The sequence below is a fragment of the Manis javanica genome, chromosome 15 (genome assembly GCF_040802235.1).
Source record: "Manis javanica isolate MJ-LG chromosome 15, MJ_LKY, whole genome shotgun sequence".
Classification (NCBI taxonomy): Eukaryota; Metazoa; Chordata; class Mammalia; order Pholidota; family Manidae; genus Manis; species Manis javanica.
Window position 1 is genome coordinate 22,347,662 of NC_133170.1, and position 22,329 is coordinate 22,369,990.

General features: G+C 36.6%; 1 protein-coding gene across 1 annotated transcript; it reads left to right on the plus strand.

Annotated features, from left to right (window-relative positions):
* Positions 1–5,028: 5,028 nt before the first annotated feature.
* Positions 5,029–21,290, plus strand: CLEC9A (C-type lectin domain containing 9A). The gene is made up of 6 exons (XM_073222211.1): positions 5,029–5,210; positions 6,617–6,695; position 7,136; positions 15,579–15,731; positions 17,042–17,163; positions 17,757–21,290. Exons 1-6 carry the CDS (start codon positions 5,120–5,122, stop codon positions 17,833–17,835), a joined length of 525 nt encoding a protein of 174 aa, XP_073078312.1. The 5' UTR covers positions 5,029–5,119; the 3' UTR covers positions 17,836–21,290.
* The last annotated feature ends 1,039 nt before the right edge of the window (positions 21,291–22,329 follow it).

Genomic DNA, 22,329 nt, shown 5'->3' on the forward strand with positions numbered 1-22,329 from the left:
ACAACCATGGGCTGACCAGTCCTGTAGCCTCTTTAACTTCTATTTTCTCCTATTTAAAATGGGAGGATACCCATCTTACATGCCTCACAGTTTTGCAACATAAAATAAAACTTCAGCATATTAACCATATCAGAAAGTCCATGAAAGAGAACAGCATGGCTTCTATATGCCATCCTATGCCCAGTGCCATGCATAGTTCCTGGCTCACAGGAAATAGAAAAATATTTGCTGCTCGCTGTGGGAGGCAGTTCATTAGAAGGCACCGCAGTCAGTAAAGCGCTACACAAATACAGCTGCTATTCCAAGTCCACCTCTGGTCTGACTCAGCAGCAGTGATTTCCTATGCAAAAGAAGGGAAATGAAGTTTGCAAGAAAACTGATGGGGTTTGAAAATGAATTCTTAACATAGTTCATAGGTTAATAGATAGGACAGCAAGTAAAAATGCTTTATCTAATTCGTTTCCTGTCAGTTCTATGCTTGGTTTTTGCTGAATAACTCATGAAGTATTTATAGATACATTGGGGAGGTTCCCTTTAGCAGGAGAACAGGCAAAAATTGCATTTCTTTCCTACAGCTTTTCTGAAGGTACTCTTTCTTCTTAAATTAGTGGGAGTAAAACTTACGAATGTGATTCTCAAACATTTCAACTGAAGTGTTTGTTAAAACATGCAGGTGTTCAAACACAAATCTTAGGGTGCTCAGTTGGAAGGCTGAGGAGACACAGGGTCCTGTTTTTAATAAACACATAATTTTAATACAAATAGTCTTTGATACATTTCAAGAAACATTACTTTAGAACTTACCCCCTGTGTGGCTTTTGGTAAAATAGTCTCTGAAAATTCAGTCTCTTCATCTGTGAAACAGGTTTAAGACTATTATATTACTCATAAGGTAATTGTGAGGGTTATTTAATATAATTATATAAAGTACTGAGCAGAGTCCAAATGTAACAAATACTCAATAAATATGTATTACTTGTATAGCTTTGTGCACTAACACCCAAAGATACCTGACTCCTTATCTTGTTTTAGACTATCAATATGCAAGCAGATTTGGGCGAGTTGAGGAAAAACAATACCTCTGATAAGGTAATCTTGGCTTTTGGGGGATAATATTATTTTCCAATTCTTACTTGTTTATTCAAAGAAACCAAATAGAAAGTAATAATTCATAAAGCTATCCAAAAATCAGCTGTATCTCTGAATTTCAGTGTTTTATCTCCCTCAAATGGAAAAGCATATATTTATACACCACTATGGCACAACTGACTTCCAAAGACTAATATTTTAGTACATGGTAAAAATACAATTAAAAAAATATGAATCAATCAGACTGTGCTTACAAAGACTCTCTTTTCTGGTGCTCATATCAAAAACATCTTGTGCATAAACTCAGAAGAACACAGATTTTTTAATAGGACAAGTTCTGTGATCAGCCCACCTTGTTCCAAATACTAACTCTTCCACTTACTACATGAGTGAATTTTGCTAAATAATTTGGCTTTTCAGTGTCTTGATTTAATTTACAATAAAGTAAATTACAACAATCTAATAGTAGTACCTATTTCATAAGTTCTTGTGAGAATCACAATAATTCATGTAAAAGCCCTTTGAAACAGCACTTGGGATGTAATGACTAATAAATAACACATAGCATGATTAAAAACATCAACAGTAATATTAATATAATACAACTAAAGCATCAAAAGATTAATATAATGCAAGTAATATATTTTTTATTGGGAGAGCCCAATGAGTCCCCCAAAAGAAATATTTTAGAGAGCATACTGTATTTGGGAAAACTAGACCTTTCTGAGCCTGATATTTAGGGCTGACAGAATTTGAACCTGGAAATCAATAACAACTCATGAAACTTGAGTTCTTGTGTCCCTGATATTTGTCTAAATGCACATGTGATATACTTATGGTATCTTTCTCTCTTTTGCCTCAAGACTGTCCTTAGATTACCCCTTGATTTGCACCCTCAAGACAGAAATCATCCCATTGTAAATGTTAAGTATTAAGTCCCGTAATTTCTCAGATCAAAATCTCAGGTCACATAGAAATCAGATAAAATGCTTGGAGAATTTACTGGACATTCTCCACTTGCCTCTCAAGACCCTCTCAGCCCCACCCTGTGCCTTGGGAGGCAGAGCTCAATGAACAGCATTATCTGGGCACATGGCCTCTAGCTTCCAGTTAGTTCATTTGGCTACTGGAGGTACTGGCAGTGATCAGAGGGTGAAAAGAGAGTGGTTAGTGTAAGAGAAATTTTAGCCAAAATAAGCAGGCAACGAGAGGCAACAAAGGGCCAAGTAGTTTATTTAAATCTATCCCCGGGTGATGTTCCGTGGTCTGTGTATTACAGGCTGGGGAAGTCACACCCAGTCAGGGAGTGGGGGGGTTAGGAGGGAGAGGAGTGGGCAAGCTATCCTAGGGGGCGTGGAGAGGTATGATTGGCTAAAGGTGACATAATAGACAACTAGAAACTTTTTTCCTTCCAAGAGGGAGGAGGCTGACATCTGGGTCTTAGTTGGCACATCAGAAGGATGGAATTCAGGAAGAGCTGTCCCCTTTCCATATAAGGCACAGACCTTGGGGTCTGTTCTGTTTTCCCCCTATGGCATCTCTCAGTTCTGTTTGCATGTCCTTGTTTTTCCTTCCTCCAGCCTAACAGTTAGGACATTTATTCCCCTGGATCTCTCCCTGTTACACCATGGTTTGGCAAAGGCTGCATGTTTCATAGCTTAAGCCACGATCCCTGTCAGACACATTACACAGTTCCAATAAACACCCTCCCATGAATCCTTCAGGCCTGGGAGTGGTAACAGCATCCCAGTGCATATTCCACCACCCATTTTTGATTCCTTCAATCCTTTCCGAAATGTCACACACAGAGTCTTTGTTAACTGTCCTTAGATTACTCCTTGAAGGTGAAATTGTTTTCTTCTCTAACAGAGGCCAATGACTGAGCCAGTAAAATACTAAAACAAAAGAGAACATTGCAATTTTGCACGTTGTTAGGATTTGCAGATCTGGCAAATTAGAAAGACATGACCTTTGGCCATGAAGACAAATGCTCAATAGATGAACGATAATTAAAGTATCAAATTTCTCAATACAAGTGCGGCAGTCACAGGATGTGGCAGAAATGGTCATCTATCCAGTAAATAATTCATGCTTCCCTTCTAGAATAAAGTAGCCATTGAAAATTTGCTAGCCAGGCAAAAATTACATTTATCAGGCCCAACCTTTAGATCTAAACGTGGGCTTTCCATTAGGGCACATGGATGTGACATATATTACCTCTCGATTATGGCTTTTGGGAAGCAGGTGTGGATTTGCCACTGGATTCTCCTCTTTTCCTTTCCAATGACTGGAAGTAGACCATGCCAATGTCTCAGGAGGTACAATGCACCCAGGTGCCATTTAGGAGAAAATGACCCACTAGCTAGGATTACTGGAGCTAAAATGTTATATGCCAAGTTAAAAATCATAACAACTGTATTCCCCTAAGTAATACCATGTGTAAATGTATTTCAGGGATGGAGTCCCATCCTAGCTTACATGTTGAAGGGCACACAGTGATCTACTGCTCCTTACCCTGCTTTGCCCAATGGGACTCTCCTTGTAGTGTTGGTATGTAAGCCATTCCCATGCTTCATGTCCTACATCAAATACAAATGCATTCCCTGCACTTCTGTCCTTTCCTTGTTGACCCTAACCCAGTGCTATCACCTTCAATATCTGCTACATTTTAGAAATAAGAGCATTAAACTACTCCATTGTTGCTGGACAGCTGTGTCTGGAGAGGTTTCTCTCTGTGCACAAGGTGAAGCACTGCAAGAAACTTCAACGTGGACGGTGGGGGTGGGAGGTGGGGGTGGGTGTATGCTTGACTCTGAACGAGAAAGAATTTCTTGAGTAGGTCAGAGGAGTGTAGGTAAGGAAGGAACTCATTAAAGCAAGAGTAGCAGGTAATGGCAGCTGCCTTGCAGGCAGCAGAGAGCAAGGAACAGCAGAGGGAGGACAGGGAAGCCTACTGAACTCCAGCTCGGCATGGGACAAATCCCTTGCCAACTCCTGAAGCCAGAGTCACGTGGTGTCCCACATCCACTTGCATCTGCACAGCATGGGAACTAAGCCCCTACCACCCCAGCGTTTGGGGGAGCCACAGAGCACTGGATGGAGTGAAGTGATGTTCTGAGAACTTCCCAAAGACAAAGAAAGGAGACTTCTGGCAGGCTACTAAGGAGCCTGATTGTGTAGCTACAGTTCTGTCTGCGTCACCCATGCAAGGGGAACTTGCAAGCCCAGTTCAGAGCTCTCAGTTCTTCCCTATGTGTCTGAAGTAGGACAGAGAGAGTGAAGATTTGCGCTTCAGTCTAAAAACTGGAATGAAACAGCAAAGTAACAAAGATGCTTGCCACTGGAAGAGCTCAGAGACAAAATGCAGTAAGTTGAGCAGTGAAAAGTTTGTATTCAAAGCAAAAATTACACATTAGAAGAAAGAGTGAGAAAAACTCAGAGAGGAGGAACACTTAAGGGTTTGGGGTTTTATAGGGCCTTTAGGGTAGAGATCAGCATAAGGCATGATATTTACAGGTGATTCATAATTCCTTTGAAATTTTTTCTTAAGAATAGGTTATTCAGGTGACTGTGTTGACCCAGATCTTGGCATTCTTTATCCATATAGGTTCTTTTACACTTGGAGGTCTATCTCCTGACCTGGTTACAAAGTTACTTAATTGATTAAGGTGCTGGAAGAGGAGGAAGAACAGTTTAAAGATTAAGTTAAAGAACAGATGGGCCTTTTTCTCTGGCTAAGTAGATGTTACAATGGCATGGCCCTTGTCCATGTTCCTGCCCTGCCTCGCCCTCACTGGCCATTTGAGTTCAGCTTCTTTCTCATTTCCTTCTTTGATAAGTTGTGCTTTGGCTTAAACTTCTACTTTCTGGATGAAGGTGCTAGTTCTATTCCTTAAACTTAAACATAGTTTCCCACTAGTGTGAAAAAGTTGTCATTTCAGTTCTTCCGTCAACCTGCTCCTGATGACAAAGGAAGTTATTTGCCTCTGCTCCTCAGGTGGACGGCCTCACCTCTCCAAGCAACTCAGGCATGCAGGAGGAAGATGCATACTCCTCTCTTCAGTGGGATAATCCAACCCCAAACCCTTTCCAGAAACATCTGTCTTCCACCAAGTATTCAGGTAACCCATTCTGATTATTAAGTCCAAGACTTTGCAGTTTATGCTTTGGTACCTGTTCGGGGATGAGCCCAAGGTGATTATTCTAATCTGAGATAAACCCACTTAAAGGGCATGGTGCTGTGCATGATGTGCTAACATTAACCAATGAAATGAAATGCAGGAGAAATAAGTGAAGATGCAGAAGACAAAGAGTGATGGATGGGCTTACAAATGTGCAATGCTTTTCTTCTCTCTTTATCTCTTGCTGGAAAGACAAAGATTCCTGGATTTGGAAAATAAGTGAAAGAAATCATACGGTTTGTATTATTTTAGTTCCTGCATAAAACACCCCAAAAAGTATTCTGATTAATACTAAGAAATAAAGAGAAAACACAGGTTGAAAAACTAGCACTATTTCATCAACCTGGAGCTGCTTCAGTGATCCAGCCTGTGGTTATTAATTAATTAATTACCACAGACTCAGGGGTTCAATACAACACGAATTTGTAATTTTACTAGAGTTCAGAAATCTAAAATGGGTTTCCCTGGGCTAAGACGAGGGATTCCTTCCAGACACTCTAGGGGAGAAGCCATTCCCTTGTGATTTCCAGTTTCTAGCACTGCCCTTCTCAGTTTACCTGGTTCAGGGCCCCTTCTTCCATTCTCGAAGCCAGCAGCCAAACACCTACAGCACTCTGCCCCTCTCTTCGGAACACCTCCAACTAGTAAGGGCCCAAGAAAAGATGAATGTCCTCCTCCCAAGATCCTTAACTTCATTACAAATGTTAAGTCTCTTCTGCTGCCTAAGGAATCATGTACAGGTTCCAGGCATTAGGACCCGGGCATCCTGGGCAGGGGCATTCCACAGCCTACTACACTATCCAAAAATCAGTATTATCCATTTTTCCCTGATTAGTGATAAGAATAGCACAAATCACACATTCTTCATTTCTCCTTACTGAAGAGATGCAAAAATCACCTGGAAGAATGTTCTTTGTCCAAAATTGTAGGTTAAAAGAAAATATCGCTGAACCAGTCATGTTCAATTGAAAGGAGATGAGAAGATGCCAACACGGCATATTTGCTTTCCCAAACAAAGGCATGCTCCCTGGTTTGCTATGCTCTCCAGAGGCTTGTGGGGAAAGAATTCCTATAGCTATCTAGTTAGGTGGTGGTAGCATCATGCAAGAATACAAGAAGTGTTCAATTGGGCATTTTTCCAAATCAGATGTATTCCAACTCATAACTTGCATTGCAAAGAGCGTGAGTTCTCTTTTTCCTGGCCTATGGAGCCACAAGGCTTCAGAGACTAGTAGGAATGCATGCCTAGTGTTAATTCCTTCTCATACTCAGTTGACTCGTATCCCAGCCCATCTCTCTCCTCTACTTTCTCTAACTCAATTTCATTGTCTCTTTTTCTTGCTTAGGAACATGGTGTCTTGTGATGATGGTTTTATGTATTTTCTGCGTTGGCTCACTAGCAACCTCCATTTTTTTTGGCATTAAGTGTAAGTAACAAGGATATCTTTAAAATAACTTATATGCATATATGTATATACTGCAGGAGCTTTACATGCAATTATACATGCATATCATTATAAATAAAACTTCTAAATTATAAATGGATCAATAAGCCAATTAGAAACATCCAAATACATATAAATGATGCAAAGTAGTGGCTTCCTGATTGAACTCATGGGTCGTTTATTTCACATAACTCTCCAAGCTCTCGGATGCCACTGATAACTAGACATTACAAGTTGACTAACTCAGATTTAATGCCATAGGTCTCTTTGGGGAAAATGCAAGTAATGATTCATATTATGATTCGGTTCCAATAATATTAGCATACAAAAGTATACAATTTGAAAGATTTCAGTATATGTTCTTCCTTTTCTAAATATATATTTGTTCTACACTTGATTTATGTAGATTATTTTAATAAGGGTTTTTCACTTTACATTAGGCAAGGTACAATTTAATATGTTTAATGCAAACCTGAAAAGTTCATTTGAGCCATATTTACCCACATTTCTTTACTCCCTTTTGTCCAAATTTGACATGTTTCCAAATCTAGCAAGTGAAATTTTCATAAAATTTAACAGTTAGCAGAGCTGTAGATCCAAAAAAGGTATTAAGAACTTTTATTATCACTCATGACAGCACTAAAAAATATGCTTAGAAGGAGAGAGATGAAGGTCTGTCCAGATCGTTATTTTTGGATGTCTTGGCAAATCATTGTCTAAGTAGGAGACCTTGGCTGGCAATGGAGAATTTCAAGTTCTGAGAAGGAAGAAGAGACAGGTTCAGATTTGCTTGGTAAAGTATTTGATCTTGTTCATGTTAGCTAGAGCTTTTGTTCCTCATAGTTATTAGAGAAATGTTTTAAGGAATACCAGGAATTCAATAAGTAATTGTTACCTCAAATAAAATTTCACAGCCCACAACAAATGTTAGAACTTCCAGAAAGGTTTTCCTATTTCACCCTATCCTCCCTCAGTGCTTTAGCAAAAAGCAATTACTTAAATCAAATACCAGTCCAGTTTCTTAAGAAACTCACATTTAAATATCTATTTATCAGATACACTGGAAGTATTGTAGAGTTGAAAGAGAACTGATAGATAAGTCAATTAACACCTTAAAATCCAGTTTCTTCTGTAAAACATGGGACTTTTAATGGACCATTGCCAAGCTCCCTTCTAACCGAAGTACAAGAATCCATGTTCAACTGACATTAGAAATATCAAAATATATGGTTTAAATATCACTTCTATAAAGTAAATTTCAATGTTGTTTTATAAGAATTAAATGCTTGGAATAAGGAGATAAACTTGAAGTATAAAGATCACTTTCAGTTAAAAGCAATATCAACTAAAAATGCAACATCGTTAAGCAATATTACCAAGTGGATGAGATGTAGAATTTGTTTTTTATATAACAATAAACCTATAGTCTCCAGTCACCAATTAATATATAGCCAGAAAGCATATGGTACATACCACAGATGTTTATAAATGCATACTGTACATTTTCCATGCCTTCAACAAACTTGCTGTCCAGTGAATACTTAATTCTGTTTTCTTTTCTGTGTAGTACATGAAATCTGTTTAAAGAAACTATGACAATCGTGTTCCTAACAAATCTGGGTGATCTGAAACTGTACTAATTAATTTTGACCCCACAATCCCTCTTCTGGGAAATTTTCCTGTAGATAATCCTGCATGCGTGGCCATGGGAGAAAAAAAGGATTGGAAAAACGCCAATACCTATCATTACGGGCCCATTTAAATCCACAATGGCACATCCACACTAAGGAAGGTCCTGAAACAAGGAAGAGAGGAGGGGGAGGGGAGGAACTAGAACGGAACGGAAGGAGCAGAGAGAAGGGAGAGAAGAAGGGGACGGGAGGGGGGGCAGGAGGGAGGAGGGACCAGCGCAGCTGCTCTGTAGGCTGATAGGTATAAATGTCTCCGTGACATACTGTTAAGTGAAAAAAGAAACATGTGAAAGAATGTCCTTATTATGCCACAACTTGATTAAGAGAGGATATATTCTCCAAGGTACATCAACCCTGAAAGGATGAATAGGAAATAACAAAAAATGGGGCAAAAGGACTGAGATGGATTGAATGATGCGTGATATTTCAGTGTTTATTTTTTGTGGACTTTTAAGTGTTTTAATCCCATGGATGTTGTATGTATTCAAAAAAATATTTTTAAATCCCAAAACAAAAATTACATGAAGAAAATGTTACTTTGATGAGGGTAAAGTTAAACTAGGTAGAAAACAAAGCATTTTAAAAGTTCAGTAATTTCCAGAAAATGCTTACAAGAAATGTTTTGGATTTCTTTTGTTTTAATAACTACAATTATCTACTTTGCAAAGCTATGTATCACAATGTAAAGTATACTTACCTTTAGCTCTTGTTCAAGTATAATGGCATATTTTTTGCTACTAACATTATCATTTTCCAAGGTTGTCATACATTCTCAGCACTTAGGTTTTTCAAACTAAAACCAGTTACAGGGAAAAAAGCAGTTGTGTTAAATAAGAAGCAGTTTGTTCACTTCAGACTTTCTTAATTGTTTGTCCCTGCTAGTTATTATATTACAGCCAGGAGGTTTTGAGTTATAAAAATGATTTTTAATTTTTAATCATTATTCCATCTTAATCATGTTCCATTTTCATAAACAATGTTAAATGTTCTCCATGAAAATGTTCATAGTAAGAGAAAGGTCAATACTAATATTGAAACTATATATATATATATATATATATATAGTAAGTATATGTAATTATATCTATAAGTACATATATAGAGAGAGAGAAATTATATAATATATATGTTTATTAGAAACAGGGACATGTTTCTGACAAAGATAGTGATTGAAATCTATGTCTTTTTATTTAAAATATGTTATAAAGTAACAAATGAGCTAATTGCAAATTATGGTTACATATTATTAAAAGTGCCTTGGTACGTATCTGACAAAATGACTGGCAAAATGAATCATGATACACTGATATAGAAGAATAAAATGCAATAAATTTAAAAAGTCTTCTAGAACTATCATCATTAACACAGAGATAAGGTTATGAAATATTTTTCCATGAAAAAGATTAAAATGTCATTTATAGTAAAATTAATTTTAATAAAAATTATATGTAAAAGTTGTTTCTTAACATGGATATATGGATAAAAGTTTCAACAGATATAAAGTAAATGTCAACTTTATTTGAGAGGTAAGTTTAAAGGTAGGAAAAAGTAATTTCTTACTTTCTTCTTACTATCTTGTATTTTGTTTAATTGTGTAATACTGTACATGCTAAATATTTTTAAAAGCCTATAATGCAAAATATTTTCTAAGAAATTAGACTTTTTCATTTGTTTTTACTGTCCTATTTCACATTCCTAATTCATCAACTAGGTGTACATATATCATTATGTAACACTTCTATTTTATTGGGCTTTACAAGTATTTTCTTATATTTACCCAGGTAATTACATTGTTTAATCTTTATTTCTCACTTACCAATGTGTTACACCCAACACCAGTAAAAGTGTAGTGGTTGTTTCCCATTTAGGGCGAAAAATAAAGAGAAGTCTCATTTCCCTTTCTCCAGTTTTATTACAGTTTTATGTAACATAAGCTTTTCATACAGCAACAAACAAAGCAACAATAACCTCAAAAATATAATTAATCTAGAAAAAGTTCATCAAAATTTAAAATTTTAGAATAATACCACAAATTCCCAACTAGAAGATTATTTTTCAGTATCTAAATATGGCTGGTTATTAATAGAATGAAATAAATATCATCATGTCCTGTTCCCCACTCTGCTTGGATCCAACCTTCTGACAAGAAGCAAACAATCCGAACTGTTGGCAGCCTGGTTCCTTTATCTACAGATGGACGGGGAATAAACAGCTGCCTTTTGCAGTCTGCGGCTCCTGATTTCTAGCATTCCCTTCTCAGTACCAGTGCTGATAACTAGAACAGATCATAAAATGTAGATATGCAGTTAAATAATTTGCTATGAATAGTTATTTGGTCAGTTAATGAGGAGACCATTAACGTGCAGGTGCAAATTGCTTTTTTATACATAAACTGTATTCTTTCCCTTCATAGCAATATTCTCTAACAGGATCACAGCCAAATGGGATCCAACCCTCCTTGGAGGAAGATAAGTAGATTTTACAGGATCACAGCCAAACGGGATCCAAGTCTCCTTGGAGGAAGAGCTAAGTAGATTTTGTGTGGACCAACCGTAATCAATATTTACTTAATTTGCATTTCTCTAGGAATCCATTCTCCTAAAAAGGCAGCCTGACAGGAGCGTGCGGCCAGTGCGGCCGCTACAGGCCAGCTCAGACCCTCTGCATCAGGGTCCTTTTGGATCTTGGTTAACTGTCTCTTGCAGTTAAAAAATGGAAATCATTTTACAGTTCTGCCTCTTTCTTTTTTCAGTTTCTCTTTTAAAGATCTTATTTTCACGTCTCAAGATCTGTCTGCATGTATAGATGTTTCTTTTTAATTCAGTAATTGATTTCCCTGATGCTTTTCTCTCCTACAAAACATGTCTACATAACTGCCATTTAATAATTATTAATATGTCATAAGCTATTTTAAACAAGTTTAATAATTATGCTAAATCACTTCTTCATGTAAAGGCAGCTGGTATAGCCCTTAACCCAGAACTAATCAATATGGTCAGCAAGGTCACAGAATACAAGGTAAACGTACAAAAATCAATTGTATTTTTATATACTAGTAATGAATACAAGGACCCCAAAATTAAAAATGCAATACTGCTTACAATCACTCAGAAAAACAAAATACTTAGTTTTCAATCTAACAAAACATGGACAGAACCTTTATTCTGAAAACTACCAAACATTGATAAGTGAATCAATTGAGAGACATGCCATGTTCTTGGATTGCAAGGCTCAACATAGCAGATATGTTAATTCTCCTCCAGTTAATATATAGTTTTAAGGCAATTTCTATCATGATCTCAACAAGTTTCTTGTAGATAGAGACAAGATTATCTAAAACTTACGTGGAAAAACAAAAGACCTGGAATAGTTGTAACAGTTTTCAAAACAAAAATAAAGTGGGTAGAATCAATCTATGGTATTTCAAAACTTATCATATTGCTACATACACATACACATACATTCATAATATACAGTAGAAAATCCAGAAATAGAGCCATCCAAATATGCCAAACTGATTTTTGACACAGGTGCAGAATCAATTCAATGGAGGAGGATAACCTTTTCAACAAATAGTGTGGAGAAATTGGACATGCACAGCTAGGAAAAACAAAGACAAAAAAACAAAAAACCTCAACCTAAGTCTCATGTCTTATAAAAAAATAATTAACTCAAAATGGACCATAGACTTATAAATAGAAATCATAAAACTTAAAGAAATTTTAGTCTAAAAATTCAGTAGAAAATCTTTAGGATCTAAGGCGAGGCAAAGAGTTCTTAAATTTGACAACCAAAGAATGATTAATAGGCTGAAAAATCGACAAACTGACTGGACCTCATCAAAATTGAAAATGACACTACGAAGAGGATCAAAAATTTAAGAGTTGGGAACAAATGTTTGCAAACCACATGTCAATAACAGACTAGAATATAGAATATAGAAAGAACTCTCAAAACTCGACATTAAAATACCAAACCATCCTATTAGAAAATGCACAAAAGACATGGAAAGAGATTTCACCAAAGAGGATAGGTATCAAATAAGCACAAGGAAACAAGCTCAACCTAACTAGCTATTATGGAAATGAAAATTAAAACCACAGTGAGATATCATTTCACACCCAGAGGATGGCTGAAATAAGAGCCAGTGACAGCATCAGATGCTTGTGATACTGCAGAGCGTATTACTCACACACTCCCGGTGGGAATGTAAAATGGTGCAGCGATTTTGATCTTCTTGAAAAACTTAACTTGACACATGCTTACAACATAGCAATTGCACTCCTGGACATTTACCTAGAGAAATGAACACTTGTATTCACACAAAGACCCGCACGTGAATGTTCATGACAGTCTTTTTTGCAATGACCCAAACCTGAAATCTATCCAGATGTCCTTCGGTAAGTGAACAGTTAAATAAACTACAGTACATCCGTATCATGGAATTCAACTCATCCATCAAAAAAGAATGAGCTGTTTATCTGCACAACAATCTGGATGAAACTACAGAGAATTATGTTGAGTGAGAAAAGCTAATCACAGAAGGTTATATGATGTATGTTCACATTTCTATAACATCAGTGAAATACAAAATTATCAAAACAGAACACGAATGATTACCAGGGATTAAAGAGGGGGAAGGGCAGGAAGAAACTTTGCATAATTTACCTTAAAAATATACTTGCACATTTGTGAAATTATGTATGACTAAGTTTCTTCACTACAGTATTGATTTCTGTAGTACCAAAAGATTACACATAGCCCAAAAGTCAATGAAAATGACTAAAATAAATCATGATACATCCATATAATGGAATCCTATACAGTTCTGATGATAGAAGGAGAAAGTTTTGTGTATAGATACAGAATGATGTCCAAAATACATTTTAAATGATAAAATAAAAGGTGCAAAGGCATGTAAACAGATTGCTACTGTTTGTGTAAAGAGAAGAGAGTGCATTTCACATTCATTTGCTCACAAAATTCAAAATATCTCTGGAAGAATAAAAAAGGTATTGGTAAGCCCGACTGCTTTGGGTATTGGAATTGGGCAAAGAAGCAAACAGGGTGGCAAAGAGACTTTTTGCTGTGCATCCTTTGTGGTTTTTCATTCTTGAACAATGTAAATTTTTTTAAAAACTTAAAGTAATGAATATTAAAATCACAAAAATAATCAGTAATTAGTAATTGTCTTTAGTCTGTGTTGAAGGATTACTTTGTTATAATTTGTCCATATTTATGAGGAATGATTGGTGTTTTTGAAGTGTTCCAGGTGTCTGCTATCGTAATGAAGCAGCAAGAAAAACTTACCCAACAGGACAGAGCACTGCTGACCCTCACGCAGTGGCAGAGAAACCACAGCCTCCAGATGAAATATTGCCAAACCTTCATTGAAAACTCTTTCTGTTCAGGTAGTTGGTATAAAATCAGTTTCCACTGTGCAAATACAATGTAGGCACCAATTCCTCAAAAGAAACAGTGATGCACATTTCATTTTATTATAAAATTCTGTCTTTATTATAAAAATTCTTAATGATAAAATTGTAGTCTGGATTTTATAATAGGACTCTGAAGTTTAATCTTATTTGTATATCTCAATATATGTGGAAAATACTGAGGTTCCAAGAAACGCAGATAAAGAAAACACGTAGTCAAATTTCAAAGGGAAATGTGTGAGATTAGCAGATTGGACTAAAAAAATAAAAAGCAGCATTCTATGTTTTGTCCAATCACTAAAATTTATAAGTTTATATAGAGATCCAAATTCCTCAATATATTTAATTTAGATATTGCTTTATATTCAAATTTAGCTAATTATCTCTTTGAGCAGAAGATTCGTTTTGAAAATTACTATAAAATTATAACAATGAAGGCTTCAGCTCTTTTTCAAAATTCTATGAAGTTATTTCAATTTTATCTTTTGCAATTCTTACAAACATTTTTAAACAGTCTATTTCTACCTGTTCAATAGTTTTCAAACATTCAGTGATTATTTAATTAGCATTTAATAATACTACACATAATTTGGAGAATTAACTTCCCTGTAATGGATACCATTTAAGTAACCAGCAATGAGAGAGGTCAGAATCCTACTACATAGCTCCTTCTGGTTGAAATGTAGTCAAGCAAATGTATGAAGAATCACTTTGTGCCCAACGTTTTAACTGTAACAGGTCATTGCAAGCATGAGTTAGGCCCACCTCTGAGCCACCAACCTTGAATGAGAGGCAGTATCCATTTTGGAGACCTACAAATCCAATATGCATTCCAAGCCTTCAACTGCCAATGTCAACACTATGCTGTAACTTTAACCATTTGCATGATTCTCTTTAGCATGGATTCCAGATAAGGAGTATTGAAGAGACTTAAATAACTCAACATCTGGGCTATGGAAACTGATAATGAACTATTTGTGACCTATTGAAGATCTCTCTCCAGAAACTAGAGTTCTGGAAGTTTTAGTGTCTTTCCAGAAACTCTCAGTCTAATTCTGCTCTTTGATTCCCCTTTTACACATTTGAGCATCCTTTTGTGAATACATTCTTTCTTGCAACAGTTTCCATAGAAATGATTAAACATTATGGCTTTCTTCTCAGGTACATCAGAGTCCTAAGATAAGAACCAGTCACCTGTGTTTTTCTTCAGTTTTCCTCATCCACATATTTTTAAATCACTCCATAAGGTACACTGTTTCTTCTCTTCATTTTATGTGAAATATTCTTATGTTTAATTCTCAGAGTTTAAACATCCACTCGAGTCTGGTTACTCAACTTGCCTAATGCTCCAGGACATTCCGAATTAAACTGGGCCAGTAAGATGAACAGACACAAAACAATAAGCAAACAAATGAAGGCTGCAAAGGATGTAAATTTAAAGAAAGAAAAGATTTATAAAATCAGAATTACCAGATCAATTATTTAAAAAGAGGGACAGGGGAAAAGTATTTCCAAATTAATTTTGCCTCAAACTAATTCTTAGAGACCTTTTGCAGTTGGAAAAAATCATATAGATTTTACTCTAGTCTCTGGGAACCTGAAATTGGCAAGTATCATCCTAAGAACTATTTCATTAGAGTGTTGAACTTTACAGGGGGGTACTGAAAGGGATTCTTTTGAGATGTGCTACTAATATTTTTACAAGAACACCAATAAAGTAAAATGTTTATATTCAAGGGCTATAACTGCAGCCCTTGTCCAGACAATTGGATACAGAATGGAGAAAGTTGTTACTGTGTCTTTGAAAACTGGAAAATTTGGCACAGCAGTAAAGAGGATTGTTTGAAAGAAGGCGCTAATCTTCTACAAATAGACAGCAAAGAAGAAATGGTAAATAATGTTTTACAGTTATGTATCATTCTGACAATACCATATTAACCACTAAAAGAAAAACGTATTTCCAGTAAGACAGATTCCTTAATTATTCTATAACAGTAGTGTTTTTGTTTTAATAAAGGATTAAAAAGAGACAAAATAAGAATTAGTATGGTTGGCTCTCCTTTTAATTGGACAAACAAAAAAACAAAATGACTATCCAGAAATCAAAGAGAGTATGTTATTTCTATGTCCTTTGTTAATCAAAAATGGGGGAAAGTTGGGGAAGACAGTGTAGCACAGAGAAGACAACTAGTGACCCGTGGCATCTTACTATGCTGATGGACAGTGACTTCAATGCAGTATGGGGGGGACTCGATAATACGGGTGAATGTAGTAACCACTTTGTTTTTCATGTGAAACCTTCATAAGAGTGTGTATCAATGATACCTTAATAGAAATAAAAAATAAAAATAAAAAAATAAAAAAATGGGGGGAGGTTAAAGGAATCATGTTGACATGTAGCCGAACTCCAGATAAACATACATTACAACTGTGAAGTGATCTCATGAAATGGACAGGTCTATGAAAATAAGCAATTATTAAATGAGATGTTTAATTGATATTAAACCTAGTTTACTAACATCTTAACAAGTGAACAATAAGATATCTCCCTGAAATCATTATATTCATAGATTTGTGTGAAGTAGAATGTATGGTTATGTAACTCTGACCTTATTAAAAATGTATGCCTGTTATATTCAGTAATTAGTCAAAGTTAATTTTTCAAGAATGACGGGAGAACAAGTTAAGGATGTTCGGTCAACCAAGGCAGCTTGAACTGACTTGTTACTGTTATAGGCTCACACTATTTTTCCTGTGCAAATCTGGTGACAAAAAAGTGTGTAAGTTATGTTTCTTCTAACAAAATATGCTTGCATTAAGTTGCTTCTAGAATTTTCTAAATGATCTCTCTTACTGAAGTATACTGGAAAAGAATGATCGATGTCAAGGATATTTTTACTTCTTTTAATAAGGGTTCAGTAGGACACACCCCTTTTTTTTTGACATACTGTCTGCCAGACTGAATCTGTTAAACAGTTTGAATCCCGGATGCCTACTTTTCCCATAATCCTTAACACTGCATTGAACATATGACTAGAGAAAAAAAGTGTATAAAATATATCCCCTCTCTCTTTCTCCCGCTCTTAGATCCCGATTCACTTCTGCCTAAGGCAAAACGCTGCCCTTCACATTTCATGGTCATTTGTTGTGGGGCTTTTTTTTTACCCCTCGGTTCCCTGTTCAAATCTTGTTTCTTGCAGGACTTTATCGCCGGCAGCCTGGGGAAGATCCAAAGTGGCCGTGGTTACTGGGTGGGGCTGTCCCAGGACGGACTCAGTCAGCCGTGGCTTTGGCAAGACCGCTCCGCCCCTTCCCCTGACCTGTAAGTGTCTGATAGACGTGTGCCAAGAAAAATCAGAAACCTGGGAGAATTCAAAAGCTCATTTTATTTTACACCTCCGAGTTCCTCCAGGAGACATACCCAGCCATGATCGTTTCTCAGGCTTCTGACTGAATCAAAGCCAAGGTAGTTTAAGTGGCTTTGCTGCCGTTACCCCCAAACACATTCACATCAAAATTTGAGAGTCTGAATGAAAAATATTATATGATTATCAAGAACCTTTCCTTTGTATCAGTTAACGACTAGAGACTATAGGTGTTATTAAGCAATTTCCATATTAAGCTTTTCAGAAACAACCAGAGAGACTGGTGAACAGGGCTGCCTTATTATTTTGAGAATTAAGAGTTAGGAAAGAGATTCTAATGTAGAGCCTACTTTCTGTATCTATTTTTTAACATGCATTTTGTTGAAAAACATTAACATGCTTTTATTGAGAGAAAACAGCCCCTTTATTAATGGAGGACAAATACTGCAGAAGGTGCCATATTAAAACAAAATAAACTAAAATGAAAAGCTACACACCCCTCACCATAAACCCCAGACCTAACCTCAGATACACTGACTTGCCTCTCCAGGTCGCCTTTACAGACACCCCAGTCGACTAACCAGCTAGCTGTGTGGGTATCTCAAGGACAAGTTCCTCTCTCCTGCTAACTGCAGCGTTTGGAAGTATTTTATTTGTGAGAAGTATGCGTTAAGATCCTCTGTCTGAAAGAAATTGTGCTCGAAGGGATCTCTTACAAAGCATTTGGAACAGGTCACTGGAAAACCCCTACCCCGAAAGGACACAGAGCAAGTGTAGAATTAAACCAGTGCTTGAGCGATGAAGCCGCCTACCTGGGACTCAAGACTTACTGTTGATTTTATACAAGGTAACGTTCGTCAATACCTTCCAGACACTCATTTGACATTGTTCAGTTTGCTAAGAATAAAACTAATTTAGAGCTACAGAGGACAAAACCCTACAGGTTTTTGAACAAACTGAAGAAAAATAATTTCCATTCTTTTTTTTCGTCTTCCTTTTTTTTAGTCTACAGTGACAATGAAATCCATACAGAAATCTGTAAATAATTGCCAAGGTGATGTAGTTCTAGCTGACTGATTCTCAAAAAATAAATACATAAATGTGGCCTTTTAAACGGGCTGTCTTGCCATATAACTCTGTGCATGTTTTAGGCTTGTAGGCATTATATTATTGGGCTTGAAAGGTGGGAGGTTGGAGATACAGGTTTTCAAACTGGAAGGAAGACAGGCTGCCGTCTGTTTCCTGTAAGATAAACACCCTTTTCATGGCTGTAGGATTCTCACGGAAGGTGAACCACTAGCACTTCAGGTAAGCGGAAGGAACAGTCAGGCTGGCAGCACCAGGGTGTCTCCGTCAAGGACAGCTGCCCGTCCCACCGCTCACCAGTCAAAGGGCTCACGGCCTGGACTCAAAGTTAACACTGCAGAACCTTTAAATGCATCTCTCTGGGCCTCAATTTCTTCACTGTAAAATAATAACAGACTTATTTCAAAATACTGTTTGAGGATTAAATCATAATATACATATCATCAACCTTATTTGTGTGTTCCAGGTAAAAAATGACCCCTTCTCATGTTATGAGAATATTGCAAAGATAAGTTTTATATGTAAAATGTCAAGCTTTCTAGAGAGAGTATATGTTTTAAAGTTAATGAATCTTCTCAAATAAATATATAGACAATCCGTGTCCTAAGTTTGCAGGCTCTTTGAACATGAATTAGCTTGTTCCCAAGAGACAGTTGATAGGAAAGTATCTTGTGATCTAGAGAAAGACAATTTCCTTCCTAATTATTATTATTGTGATATTACTTTTCTACCACTTATTATCCCTTATTATCCCCAGAACATCTTACTACAAAGTAGATTCTCATCAAATACTTGCTAGAGTCAATATAATTTCATTTAACTTTTCATTTTTCAAAAGGAGTAGCTGAGCTACGTTAGATTCTCATCTTTCTGTCTTTATAACAAAAAGCCCACTTCAATCAATGAGGTAAAATAAACCCTAGGTCACCGAGGCAGTGTCAGTCATTTAAATGAACCCAGCAGTCTATTGTAACAGGTCACCTCTGAATGATAAGGTCCTTCACGAATGGGAAGGGCATGTTTTTGGGTTTCTTTTCCTTTGTTTACCCTTGGTCTGGAGTTTAAATGGTTTGAATTTCAACAAAAAGGATTTTCTCCAGTTTTCTGCTGCACCTAGAAAAGGAGAATAGCAAAGAAAACCTAGTGTAAATTGTCTCCTGTGTTGGGTTTGCACAGCTGGCCGCTGGCAGCTGAATATAATTAACCTGGAATAAAGGAGAAACAATAGCACTTATTAGTAGTAAAGACTGTTTGTCTTCAAGATTCTTCAAAGTATTGTCATGGAGCTATGTTTGGAGAAAGGATAGGAAGCATTTAATAACTCTTTTAAGAAAAAGTACAATGAAGCAGAAGGCAAACATCCTCCAGCTGATGTCACCCTGCCAGTGTTTGGTGCAGTATTTACAAGTCAGAATCTTATCTCAGTGCCGCTGGCATGAGCTCCTACACATTTCCTCGGGGGCCATGCTGCTTTCCACACAGATATTATGGGGGAAGATTTTTTCTTTCCTGCAGGTTGCTTTTGACCCATAATACCTAGGCCTTTCTCAAGGCAGTGGTAAGAGATCAGGCCCCAGCCCTGAGATAACCAGTTTAGTATCATACTCTCACCTATAATGAACTGAGTATCTTTGATTCACTCCATTGAGTTCCAAGTTAGCTTTAAGAAAAGGGAACATGAAAGTTTGTTGTACAAATGTAAAGAGGTTTTGTTATATGGAATGGCTGAAGTACATTAAATGTAAAAAGAAAAACATTGGAATAGTAATATTGATAGACTAAGAATACATACTATTATTAGATTCCAAGAAGCTATTCATACAATGAAGCTTGCATAAAAATAAAAGGTATGTACACTTTAAGTCAGGTTATCCTGCTTTTATGTATTCTTCAAAAGTGACAAGAATCCCTTTACAAGGTATTTGACTCCCAAATATTAAGGCCAACCCTGACTTAACCTACTAGACTCATCTACTTATTCCATAATCTGCGTTTATCCCAAAAGCAAATGCTCCCATTACACTGCTCACACTTCCTGCCGTTACAGGGCTCATGAAATGTTTCCTGTTGATAAGTTTTAAGAGCTTGTTCAATATCCTCAGGAAAAGAAATAGGTCACTGTGTACTCCAGGGAACTCAATCTACAGGAAAGCGATGTTCCTTGTTTGACTTTTCCTGCAATTTCTTCAGAATTACCTAAACCCACAAGAGCTGAGAGGGAGAAAGTCCTTTACTGAAAAGATAATTCATAGGGTGCTGCTCTCTCCAGTTCTCAACGACAAAAATTGTTTTCAGCAAATCATATTTTCAAATGCATGTTATGATTGTTTCCTATTCTTAAAATGTAAGTAAAAGTTTGTGGAGAGATGTCGTGTCACACTCGTTTTCTGTTCTTTTGAAATAATTTCCTCACGTTGAGATCAGTGTTGGTTGTATACTGAGGTCAGATGAGGGGATTGAAGGAAAAGACGGGCAGGAATAAGCTCAACAACAGCAAACATGTCAAATAAATGCTATTTTTTCCCTTCCTCACTCTTTAAAGTGACACTTTCCCTTAGGGTGCACATGTGGAGAGAGAATAATATTTGACAACCACTGTCCAGGCAGCCAGACTCCTTGAAGCAATGACGTGTAAGGAGACATTTGTCATCTAACCCTGAACTAGACCAGTTAGGTAGGATCCCAGGGGTCAAAATTTAATGTGTGCCATGTCCCTATTTTGCAACTTAGTCCACAGGCATTTGACTTTCTCATACTAATCATATTTATTTTCTACAGCAGTAGTAAGGCTTAAATAACACTTAACTACTTAACTGAAGGACTAATCCACATTTCTTGTTAAGCACTTATTATAATAACCACATCTGTTAAATACCTGTACTTACCATAAAAAATATTTTGTAATATCTACAGCCTCCAATGTGGGTGTCTTTGTACAATCTGCTCATGAACACAGGTCTCCAAAGAAGGTTGTTTATGCTTGTTTGTTTGTTGGTGCTCCCCTTTAAAAAAAAGTAAATCACTAAATCCTTCTCTCCCCTTTCACATATTTTTAATCTGTTACATTTTATATTGTGATTTAGGTTATAAAACAAATTCCACATTTACCTCATTTCAGCTAACAGTAACACTATGAGGAAATTATACATATTTCCACTTTATGCTTAATGAAACAAGCTTTGTGAAAAAAAGTGATTTGCCTAATAATGAATTAGAATAAGGGATGTAAAACTCTCATTTTATGACCACAAATGCAGTTGTTTTTTTTGGACAGCACAGATCATCAATACTAAGTGTGTTAAACACTGAAGAAATTTCCTAGCTAATCAATAGAACATGAAAAGAAAATTCTTAGGGAGGATATATGCAAGTAGTGATTGATAAGTGAAACAGTCCTCTGAAAATGAACACACAAGTGGTCTCCTCATCATTTATTTCCTAACTTATTGTCATCTTACCATGAGATAGATAATGTTGAAATATCTCACAGATCATGAGATAGTTTGTTGAAAATAAAACAAAGGACTCCCGGTTCCACTATTGAAAAATAAGGATTTATAATTTATAATAGATTACCCTTTCTGGTGTTAAACCCCTAAAACTGATTTACCTATAAGCCAGCAAAATCAGTGGCTGAGATGGTGTTATGCAATGGCCCTGTGGTGACTAGCCTACTGCCATTCAGAGGAAGGGCGCCTATGCAAGAAGCCGGCTGCATAGGCAGCTCTCCCAGACTCTCTCTCACTTTCCATGACCTGATTGAATGACTCACCCTGTTGCAACTCAGTTTACTCATCGTTGGCCCTGTGCTGATGACATGAACTTGCCTCAAAGGATTCCATTTTAAGGAAGTGTTAAAACCATCCTCCTGAATACAGCATGCTTCTCAAAGACCGCTTGCTTTCCTCAAATCAAATGATCAGTACTCTTGTAGAATCCCTACACTCTCTCAGGAAGGCACAACCACCCAAAGCACTGATTGCTATCATATGTTGAAGAGCATCTCCATGCTGAATTTTTCCCCAAATCACAAATCC

Coding starts and splice junctions, on each gene's coding strand:
- CLEC9A (XM_073222211.1), top strand. CDS start 5,120: ATGCAGGAGGAAGATGCATACTCCTCTCTTCAGTGGGATAATCCAACC. Junction 5,211..6,616: donor GTCTTCCACCAAGTATTCAG/GTAACCCATTCT, acceptor TTTCTTGCTTAG/GAACATGGTGTCTTGTGATG. Junction 15,732..17,041: donor TAGACAGCAAAGAAGAAATG/GTAAATAATGTT, acceptor TGTTTCTTGCAG/GACTTTATCGCCGGCAGCCT.